This window comes from Megalobrama amblycephala, linkage group LG5 (assembly GCF_018812025.1).
Source record: "Megalobrama amblycephala isolate DHTTF-2021 linkage group LG5, ASM1881202v1, whole genome shotgun sequence".
Taxonomy (NCBI): Eukaryota; Metazoa; Chordata; class Actinopteri; order Cypriniformes; family Xenocyprididae; genus Megalobrama; species Megalobrama amblycephala.
This window is the reverse complement of record NC_063048.1, coordinates 20831888-20843890: the sequence shown is the minus strand read 5'-3', so window position 1 is coordinate 20843890 and position 12003 is coordinate 20831888. Positions and strand designations below refer to the sequence as shown.

General features: G+C 39.8%; 1 protein-coding gene across 1 annotated transcript in view; it reads right to left on the bottom strand.

Annotated features, from left to right (window-relative positions):
• The window catches only part of ttc27 (tetratricopeptide repeat domain 27), a 106808-nt gene extending 101765 nt beyond the window's left edge, over positions 1-5043 (bottom strand). The window contains exon 1 of the mRNA XM_048191153.1: positions 4786-5043. Within this exon, the coding sequence (XP_048047110.1) occupies positions 4786-4864 (79 nt within the window). The 5' untranslated portion in view covers positions 4865-5043. The remainder of the gene's footprint in view (positions 1-4785) is intronic.
• Between the last annotated feature and the right edge of the window lie 6960 nt (positions 5044-12003).

Sequence of the window (12003 nt, the reverse complement as noted above, 5' to 3'; positions counted from 1 at the left end):
GGGTTATATTAGCTGTGTGAACTTTGTTTATGCTGTTAAAGGCAAGCGCGAGCTCCGTGGGTGGGGAGCGTGAGCATTTAAAGGGGCCGCAGCCTAAATCTGCTCATATTTAATGATGCCCCAAAATAGGCAGTTAAAAAAAATTTATACAAAAAAAATCTATGGGGTATTTTGAGCTTAAACTTCACAGACACATTCAGGGGACACCTTAGACTTATATTACATCTTTTAAAAAGACGTTCTACGGCACCTTTAAAGTTCTCTTCCATTTTTTAATTTTAACAGTAAAACTCAATGTGCACCACATTGTTTGACAAAAACATTTTTTGTTTAGGGCCCTAAACATGTAATTTTTGTTAAACTTTTTCCATGATTTCAATTAAATCAGACATACTTTTTGATTACTAAAAAATTCAAACAAAAAAAATTTGGAAAACAAATAAAATGGAATTTTAGAAAAAATAAACAGATTTCATAGAATTTCTGGTAAACACAGCTGCCATTTTTTTTTTACCACAAATTTAACAGGATATTTTTCACAGTGCAATTATAAAAATGCATGGCATCAGGATAAAACTCAAATTCAGTTTCAGACATTTGCTCCTTCACTTGCATAATAGAGGGGAAAAAAGGAAACCCATAAACAGAAAGGAGAGCAGCAGCAATACTCCTGCATGGAATGTGTGAACCGTGAAATTAAATAGTTCATTGTACACAAAGAACCAACCTGAAAAAGCTCTCACTCAGAAAAACTGTTTATTTATACCAAACTTGCAGTTACTTTTTAGCACTATTCTGGTGAACGATGCTGCAAATTTGCCAAATTCTTTCCTCGGCTATAATAAACCCATGAGGACATTATACATAGAGAGCTACACTGAATTAAAAAGAATCTTATTTGATTATAGTATAAAGTGCCTTGAATCGAGTTTAGATCTTGGATTACTTTGCAGATACAAAATGGTGCCACCTCTGATACAAGTGAAGAAAGCTGCACTATTTCTAGAAGAATACTTTGCTATCGTTGATCTCTTCTGAGGAGAAACTGGCGTGAATAAATGTGACTGAATGAGGACGGACTGAAATAGCTTTACTGCAGATCAGATCGACACGTTTCAAAAACATTTCCTGTGAGTTACACATTAATTACTCCTGAGGTTGATGTTCATGAGAGAAAGGGACACATGGGAGGAATGAAATATGCAAGGTAGGATGTATTCAAATGAACAGTTACAATATACATAATACACAGCTATTTGTCATACAACTACAGCACATTAAACTGACAGAGAGATGGGGGCGATAGATAATGTATGAAATGAGAAGCAAGCAATAAAGCAGTAATGAAATCCTATAATATAGACTAATAGGGGGTGTTCACACAAGGACGCATTCTTGCATTCCCTCTGTACTCATTAAGTACACTGTGGCCAATGCATCACATTCACACCATCAGTGTTGCGTTTTAAAGACGACTTGTATAATTAAAGTAGTAGCCTATTTTAAATACTAATAACCAACAACATCATAAGACCGTCAGTGATAGAGTAACAGATCTCTGTTCATTTTCAGTCAGACATGACGAAATACCTGCAGTTCAGTAAGCAAGTCAGATAAATTCAGTAACTGTTCCAACCGATTCATGACAAGCGCTCTGTGGCGTTATTGGTTCACTCGAGTCATTCAATCAGGAATCAGACTACACTTGTCACGCTCATGTTTATGGTCACGTTATATGCTGTGGTCCACTTAAAAGAACCAGTTCATAAGAGTCAATCATTTGGGAATTAGACTACATTGGCTGCGCTGTATTTTGATTGCCTAAAAAGAACATCTCATAAGAGTCATTTGTATTTGAGTCACTGTATTAGATTCATTCTCTTATGCCTATTTTCTTCATCAATCAGACTGCAGGTGCTTCTCAATTGGAAGGCTGCAGACCTCATCAATATCAACAAGCTCTGTCAAAGGACGTTTCAATTTGAAGGATCGTTTAAAGGCAACCTTCATTTTTCACGTCCTTCATTTGGCTTACTTTGCATCAAGTGAATCATTAGCTTTCGCCAATCACCAATCACAATCTTTTGCAGCATTCTGTTCAAGAAGCATCCTATTTTGGCTGATTCATTAAAAAAAAAGAATCGGCTAAAAGAGTCATTTGTTCGGGAACCTAACTACACGTTCAGTACGAAGTCAGTCAGTTCAGTAGTCAGAGCACTGATCAGGTACTCAAGGGCTTTCAATCACAAAATCCTTCCAGCGCACTGGAATGTAGGGCTGGGCGATATATCGCATGCGATTGTCACGCACATTTCGTCAGTAAAGCCGGTTCCCTGATTACCGCTAAATCGCCATCACCTGCTTTCAAATGGAGCTGCATTTAATAGACAGAGCCGTAGTTCACTGACAAGCCACGCAATATCGCGTTCATATCGCAGATGAATCGCCTTCGATAATGAATGCGATATTGCGTAGCTTGTCAGTGATCTACGGCTCTGTCTATTAAATGCCGCTCCATTTGAAAGCAGGTGATGACGATTTAGCGGTAATCAGGGAACCGGCTTTACTGACGAAATGCGCGTGACAATCGCATGCGATATATCGGCCAGCCCTACTGGAACGTTCGCTCCCTTAAAAAAAAAAAAAAATCCCACAGTGCACTGCAAAAACCAGGCCGCATCGATGCTCACTATGCTTCCTTACCGGAAATTACGTCACATTTCTGATAGGCCCTTGATAGGTCTTGCGGACGTACAATGGCTGCCGCGAGCGCATGTCCGTTAAATCCATGAGACCATAAGGTGTCCCATTTGTCAATTTTAGGTTGCAGAAGGGTGCTCACGAGCGCCCCCTATGCCCTCGATGCGCGCTTTTACAGAGCCTGGTGCGAGCTCCACAGCAGAATTTTTCCCGGCAGTCAAAGCAGCGTTACGTCACAAATGTGAGGACTCGTAGGAAGACCGCGAGTGTTTAGGGTGCCATTTTTGGGACAGGGCCATAGCAGGTAAAGGCTAATTTATACTTCTGCATTGAACAACCTACACCGTAGCTACATCATAGGCTGTGTAGCATGCGTAGCCTAAGATGTAGCCTAACGTGCACCTCTCCAAAAACGTAACAACGCGTCAATTCTACGCCGACCGCAAGCGCTGCGATTGGTCTGCTAGAACCCCTCCCTCAGGTCAAAAAAAATCTTCAATAGCGTTGCATTTCCGTTTGCGACATAACTACAGTTAATGAATCAATTATCGGTTCTTCGATATTTAAAAGGCGCAACAAAAGCCGCTTTCTATCTGCCACCATCACTGCTGCCGTTTCTCCATCAACGTACGCAAAAATCTGCTTCTTCGGCTTTTGCCTTGATACTGTGGGTTACATCAACATGCTCGTAGGCAGTGCCTACTAGCGGTCTGCATGTGTAACTGCACGTCGTTACGGACAACACAGAAGTATAAATGAAACCAGGCATATAGCCTACGGCTTGTAGAGGCTACGGCATAGAGGCTACAGAATAGGTCCGACGCAGAAGTACAAATCAGCCTTTACGTTCTACAACGTTGTACGTAGTAGAGTCCCAATGTGTAGTGAACCAGGGAGGGTCATTACCAGTGCCTGGATTCCTGTACACAATATACTGATTGAGGAGCTCGGAAGCTGATTGAGACACACTCTCAATTTGCTTGATTCACTAAAAGAATCGACCCTTAATTCTTTTTTGTTCAGAAATCAGACTACAGTAGCCAAACTGTATTTTGATTCACTAAAAAGAAACGGCTAAAAGAGTAATTTGTTCGGAACAGGAACTACAATGTATTTGCTTAATTCACTAAAAGAATCGACTCTTATGACGAATCGGACTAGACTCGTCATTTAGAACCGACTCGGACTCATCCGTTCGCAATCGAACTACACTGCATGGTTTAGATTCGATAGAAGTACCGGCTCATTAAAGTCATGCGTTCGAGTATCAGACTACATGCTTGCTAAAGGTTTCGAGCTGTAGAATCTGTAGTGGTGTTGCTGTGACTCTGAATAGTAGAGCAAGAAACACTGTCCGTGTATTTAGTACGGTGTTCCGTTCCGTCCGCATCAGCAGGTTCGGAAAAGGAACAATCATTTAATCAACATTCTATCATGACAATTTTAAGGATAAAAGTTAAATCAATTCCGCTAATTAAAAAACAAATATTGAATGTGTTGCGCTCCTCGTTGTTATTTACGCGTCCTGTGTGAACGCCTACTAAAAACCACGGACACGCAGGAGTACATGCACGGTTGGCAGGTGCTGCCTGGCTTTGTTCTAAACCTGTGAGCTAAATAACAGCGCGTTTTCTCTCATGCACATGCTCACCTCGACATCAACAGAATACACGGGCATCTATCCTCATGTGTCCAGGTGTCCGATGCGCTAAAGCTGCCCACACTGACCTTCCAATCAGACAATACACAAACACAGAAGTTATGCTGCCAGATCGCGTTCAAATGCCGCTCGGTTCACAGCCAGCGGAAATTCACGTCTGTCTGGACACAGTCCCGTGCGTCCGTGCGGCGCGGAGATTTCAATACACATGCGGCACATTTAAACCACGTGAGAGTTTCTGCTGCGTCCAGCAAACAATGATCAACTAGAACGAAAAACATCCACAACAATAACCGAGCAGATCAAAGCCGTGTTATTATCGATAGGTGGACGAAACCATCAACATCAGCCAATTTCATCATGATAATCATCTCAAAAGCACATTACTAAGATCTCTTACACAGGGCTCTGCCGCTGTCTCTTACCTGCGGTGCTGAAGCCGCTCTGTTTCCAGTCCGGACTCAGTCCGCCCAGAACCGCCGCCTCTAGCTGCAGCATCATCATCCTCGTCAACTCTCAGTTGAGAAATAAAACACGCGTCACGTCGCTCAAGACCTGCTCTGTGTGAACGTGAGATGCGAGGGGCTCGTGTGTTCACTCCGATGTGTTTGATTTCTGCCCATGTGCTGTAAGTGTCATCAGTGAGCAGCCATGACAGCAACGTGGTGCATTATGGGATACTTAATAAGGCAGCGCCGCCAAGGGAGCGTCGACATTTTACCAGACGCTGAAATGAACGCAACGTAAAATCAGTGTTAGGTTTACAGTAAATCATGAGTGAAATAATATCCGATTTGAATAACCATTCTATCGTTTTCTGTTTATGTTTGACTTGTCTCTGGTAAAGAATAGACAAATACAACATGTCCAGAATATCTAAACAAACACACAAAAAGGGAATTATTCACTTTTATTCAAAATTATCAAATTGTTTATGTTATGACCTTTCACCTCTGGCCTTGCAGCATTCATTCATCAAATTCTACTCAAACTTATACACTGCCCTTCACGCACACACATACATACGTTTGGAAACGCCCTAGAAAAGTGGGGTTTTGGACAATATTGGCATGAATCCTTTTTAATTTGTGATAATTTTGCACTGATAAGGGACAACACAAACTACGAAAACATATTTTATTATATAAACAGTTTATACGTTGTCTGGCTATCACCAGACCAAGCTCAATTTAAAATTGAACATTGGTCTGGGGAGTTTGCTATGTATTTTTTAACTGCACAAGAGGCGTGATCAATGAGCATTATTCACGCAACTGGATAGTCCTGCAACCAATCAGATCAATGATCCGGGTGACGTACTTTGCAGAGCGACGCGAAAACTCCAGACAAGTTTAGTTTGTATTGGTTTGTAGCATTGATCAGCGGTTTGCAGAAGCAGCAATGGCATCGAGCGATTTTTGCAGGTTGTCCAAAAAAACATGAAAGTGAGTGGTATTTACACCCACTCGAGCAATTTGTTTGCTAAACTAAAGAAGTCATTCAGCATTGTCGAGAGGTTAAAAGGAATTGGATTGACGGTCGTGCTTGCCGTCGCTTCTCTATCGTCATCTTTTTATACCCGCCAATAGCGAGCAAGGTGGATAAAGCCAGTCTGTGATTGGTTCCCGCAAAAGTGTAACAGAAGCAGCAGAAATGAATGTACGGGTTTCCAGACTGAGTTGCCAGGAGAAATCAAACCGCTGGTAGATCAGGCTGGGTTTACCCAGTCTAGTTTATACGTAGAAAAAAATTAAATTTTCGATTCATCAAAATCCACCATTAGCAGCTCTCTGACCTAAACTGGGTTCTAATTGGTTCATTGTATTCTAAACTTAATTGACAATCAATTGTTGAGGCTATTAAGGTGTGCTGACCCAAAAATCTTTTACAAACCTGGGCCAAGTTTAAACCAGTAACCAGGCATCACAGCTGGCAAAGGGGCATGTCTGACTTTGACATGTATATATTGCCATTATTATGTAATCAAAATGAAAATTATTATTGCTGGTCTTCAATGATAATGTCAAGTTACTTTAATGTATTTGCACCAAAAATTGATAAGGATTTAAGCTGATATTGTCCAAAAGCACTCTTTGCCAGAGGTGTTTCCAAATTTTTGGAGGGCAGTGTATACTATTAGGATACACTAATATTTCATATTATATAATAGGCCTATATTATATACTTATAATTTGTTTTGTTATCAGTTACAGCTCTGTTGTATTTACAATGGAGTTTTAAAAAGTTTGAAACTTTTAGCTTGTGTTTGTGCTAACCATAGAAAATAACTTGTAAGCTATTTAATCCAAAAAAAGGAAAGAATAAACTCAATGCTGAAAGAGTGAGACAGAGCCAAAGATGATTCTTTTCTCTTTCTTTGGAGAAACTTTTATTCTGTCAGTGAGTGCTTTTCCTCTCATCATTCTTCACATATTAATTATATCTGTCCCTTTTACTAATAAAGCATTTAATTATTTTAAGCTGGCAACAAGCGCGCAGCCATCATTAGAATTTTGCATTTGAACTTCTGTTTTTGCGGTAGCTCTGTATATTTCTATGGCTTGGCTGTCGAAGAGTAATTAGTTAACGAAAGTGATCATGAATATTGTAATGTCTGAAGCGGATGTCATAACAAATGTCAGACCGAGAAGATTTCAAAAAGAGCGGTTCATTCAGAAATCTGTAAGAACTTACCTTCATGCTATGGAAATACAAACCAGAAGACAACACAACGAGCACAGTGCTGAAAAGTGGCGGGGCTACATAAGGTCTATATCTGCACCAAATGACTGTTAGCGCAAGAGAACCTGAGGGAGCCGTTGACCCCCTGGAATCCTCCTGTTCTGTCTTTCTCATGCCTCTGATGCTTCTGGCGGTAGTAGAAGGTCATTCTCTTTATAAAAATCAAGCAGATGATTCGTCTTGATTACATGGAGTGGCAGAGGGCCGTGTGTTTGTGTGAGTGTGTGTCAGGATAAACCCCCAAGGACAGGTCGAAAATACATTCACACACTCAAATGCATAATGATGTGTCGTATAGACGTGAAATGACCGCGATGGAAATGTCGACCCATTACATCAAACGTGACATTAAAAGTCAAATGCATTTTGTATAGGAAATGTTTGTTAATTAAATGACTGCATGTTTCTTGTTTTAGTGTAAGCTGTTTTTTGTGCTGATTCTAACAAAGTGCACTTCAATTTGTCAGTTCCACTTAATTACATTCTATAGCTGTTTTCAATCGCTCTTTCTCTCTCTCTCGAGCAGTAAGGAAAGGTAATTAAAGAGGCGAGATATGGCTGTATTGTAACACTCATTAGCCTAGAGAAATGCCTGGCTGTAGGATCACAACAATAATGCATTGTGAACTATGGGTTTCTTTATGTCTGGTAGCCTTATGCATTTTGGTGGCAGAATGGAAAGAAAAACCTTGAAAGAAACCAGGCTCAGTCTTGGGGCCAGTTCCCCTTTGGCCAACAAATTCAGGCTGATTCAGGCTGCATTACAAGTCAGAAATCAAAAAGCAAAGCATGGTGCAGAGGACTTGTCTGGTTCTTGTGGGCTTTGCTGAGGATCTGTGCCAATGGCTGACGTGTCGACGAGGTCTTCACAGGGGATTGTAGTTGACATGGTCTCTGTTGACATTCAGGGCTGCATTGAGGTTGTATCTAGATACGGCCCGGATCCGGCTGACTACAGTAATCCCGGGATAAGGATGAGACAGAGAGACTAATGTTAGCGTAGATGCCATTCTTCTTACGATGTAACAAGTATATCGGGTGTTATTGGAAGTGTTCACGGTTCTGGTTGACCTAAGTTATGCAGCCTAACAATCCTTTAACGGATTTGAATTAAAGAAATGTGATAATGTGTTATGAGTATGCCAGGTTAAAGAGATATATGCCAGGTTTTTAGACTAGAATTTGAACTGACAGAGTCTGTTTGACGTTAATGAGTACTGAATTCTCTCTCTCTCTCTCTCTCTCTCTCTCTCTCTATATATATATATATATATATATATATATAAATATATATATATATGGAGAGAGAGAGAGAGAGAGAGAGAGAGATGCACGTGTGTGTTTGTGTGTGTATGTGTACGTGTATGTTAAAGGTCGAGACAGGACAGAAAAAAAAATTCACCATAAATAAATAATATAAATTTTATTATTAAAATGCAGTATAAAACCTGTTAATTAGTTGTCTGTGAGTTACAATATACAATACAGTGAAATTATATTGCATTTATTTTACAATAAAATGTTATTTACAAGTAAAAAAATTATAAAATACAATTTACAGTGAAAATTATGTAACAAAACATGTATTTAAACTTTAAATGTATTATATTCAACAAAATGTACTTCAGCAGACAACTATTGTTAAAGGTTTTTATTGTAACAAAAAATATGAGTGATGTAATAAGATGATATGAAAATATGATGTAACATATTTTACAATCTGTTTTCTTTTTGTTGTAAATTATTAACATTATATGTTAATTTTGTTATTTAGTTTCAAATAAGTTTCTGTGTTTTGTAACAGTTTGCATTTTCTATTTTCAAGGTTTATTAAACACTGTTCATGGAAAGCCCCTATTTTTGGGGCTTTTTGCTTTAATTTAGCAAGTGGCTTTCTGTTTTTACTACCTATTTTATTATGAATGGTTATCAATATATTTTAAAGGCACAAAGCAGATTTTATTAATATTGTCACATATTGCCATATATTTACAGCTACTGTAGTTTTGCCAACCACATTTAAAAAAAAAAAAAAAGAAGATTTTACAGTAAGGTGGTAATGGGATCAAGAAATTAAATCTGGATTTAAACTTATGTCAACAGCACAAGCACAAAGCTCAATGTGTCGTGTGTTGACTGCAAGGCAATGGTTCTGTCTCAACACTATTCTTGCTGCACTCAAAAAATGTTTTGGTTCTCCAAAAAGTGAAGTGAAGTAAATTTACTTGGTCTGCAGTTAAAGGCAACATGAAATGTCTCATATCACTCTTAATAAAGGTCACAGTGAGGACCGCATATACCTCAGCTCCTTCATATTAACTTAGGGAGAGTTCTGTGTACCATTTACAGCTCTTGGAGACTGTCAGTGACTCAGCCTCATATACAAGAGAAAACAACACTGAAATGATTCAACAGCCTCATGAAAGCACAGCAATTCTCACTGCCTGTTATTTTTTTGAGAATGTAGCTCTTTCTTTTTTCCGACATCTCGCTTTTCCCTCCCAATCTGCATTATTTAAATCTTAAGCACTGTGTGAATTTCTACACCAGCGATCGATGGGCTCAGACCTCCAAGTAGCTGCTGGAGTCGTGAAAAAGTATGCAAAGGGACGTCTTTAGTCCCTCACAGTGATTTATCTCGGTGGCCACTGGAGTCTAATTTACTGAACTGTCAACTGCACACCGGCTCTCGAATGATTGAAGCCATTTTTCAAGGTCCTGGATCCGCATCTTCAACTGTTGCGGCTTGTTAGGAGAACAAAGGGAAGTGTGTCACCAGTCCCACACAACAGAGGCAACACCTGCAGGGCACAAAGAGCCATACTCCAACTCAAACACACCACCCCGGGGAGGAGAGGAGGAGAAGACAGAGGAAATAGCTTCCAACGGACTGAAAGATAAAGGTAGAAAGAAGATCACTCCGTAGAAAAATACTGAAAGAAAACATCCGTGCAGACTGCAAAGAAAAAAACACAGCAGCGGTTGTTTATTGATCCCTCATAAAAGATTATACAAAACTCGTCATTTCTACAACATTTTCTCACTATCCCCTCAGATCTGAAGCTTTTATTTTTCTCTTTATCTTCTTTTTAATAGTGTTTGCTGAGGCAAGCATCACTATACTGTTGCACATACTTATGGTTAGGGATTAGAACAAACTTCTAATTCTATGTAAACCGGCATATAACTCTTTCCTGTTTGTGCTATGGATATGAATAATACCTCACACCAATGCAGCTTACTGAGCTGTGATGACACTTTTATAACCAATTGGACTTTTTACCTGATGGAAAATAAAATGTTGAAGGAAGGACCCAAGCCATATATAAGAACCAGAATCGTGAAACTCTTTTGCCAGTAAGTAACTGTCTAGCAACACCCTGGCAACCAACCAGAGCACCCTAGAAACACCATATCAACACACTACCAACAAACCAGACCATCCTAGAAATTCCATAGCAACACCTTAGCAAACACCCAGAACATCCTGGAAAACATATAACCATACCCAAGAAATGCCACAGCATAGCCCTATAGCAATCACTCAGAATCACCATCTTAAAAACTCCAAAGCGATCCCAAAGCAAACCAGACCATTCTAGATATTCCATAGCAACACCCTGGTAACCATCTAGAACACCCTAGAAAACCAATAGTAACACATTAGAAACATCATTGCAAAGCCCAAGCAACAGCTCAGATCATCCGAGAAACCTCATAGCAACAAACCAGAGCATCCTAGATATCCCATAGCAACCCCCTAGAAAACCCATAGTAAAGTCTTAGAAACACCATTGCAAAGCCATAGCAACGACTCAATTCATCTGAGAAACCTCATAGTAACAAACCAGACCATCCTAGATATCCCATAGCAACCCCCTAGAAAACCCATAGCAACAAACCAGACCATAGATATCCCATAGTATCCCCCTAGAAAACCCATAGCAAAGTCTTAGAAACCCCATAGCAACAAACCAGACCATCCTAGATATCCCATAGCAACCCCCTAGAAAACCCATAGCAAAATCTTAGAAACCCCATAGCAACAAACCAGACCACAGATATCCCATAGCAACCCCCTAGAAAACCCATAGCAACAAACCAGACCATCCTAGATATCCCATAGCAACCCCTTAGAAAACCTGTAGAAAAGTCTTAAGGTGATGATACACGGGGCAACTTTTTGAGCAATGTTGCCGGGCAATTTTGCAGAGCGATGTTGTTTGGGCACTTTCCCACTGAGAGTAGTAAACAAATTTCGATCTAAAGTATCCAGATAGAAATTTGTTGCCCATTCTCAATGGGAAAATGCCCAAACAACATCGCTCTGCAAAATTGCCCGGGAACATTGCTGAAAAAGTTAACATTGCCCTGTGTATCATCACCTTTAGAAACCCCATAGCAACAAACCAGACCATCCTAGATATCCCATAGCAACCCCTTAGAAAACCCATAGCAAAGTCTTAGAAACCCTATAGCAATTCCTCAGCAACAAACCAGAATGTACTAGATATCCAATAGAAACACCCTAGAAGCCCCCAAAACACCTTAGAAAACCCACAGCAACACCCTAGCAACCAGTCAGAAATCCACAGCAATGCTCTAGCAACAAACAAGACTATACTAGATATCCCATAGAAAAAAAACTCATAGCAATGTCATAGCAAAGCCCAAGCAACCACTCTGGACAATACAGAAACCCCATGGCAACACCATGGCAACCATCAACAACATCCTAGCACAAACTTAAATTTTCTTGCTCCACGCATCTGAAGACATACTGAGCATAACAATTCCTTTTTCTTGTTCTTGAGTTTGATCAAAATGTAAACAGACATTTGCCAAACACTTGCATTAAAGAAGTTTTATTCTGTGCAAAATCGTGGTAATGGGCAAATATC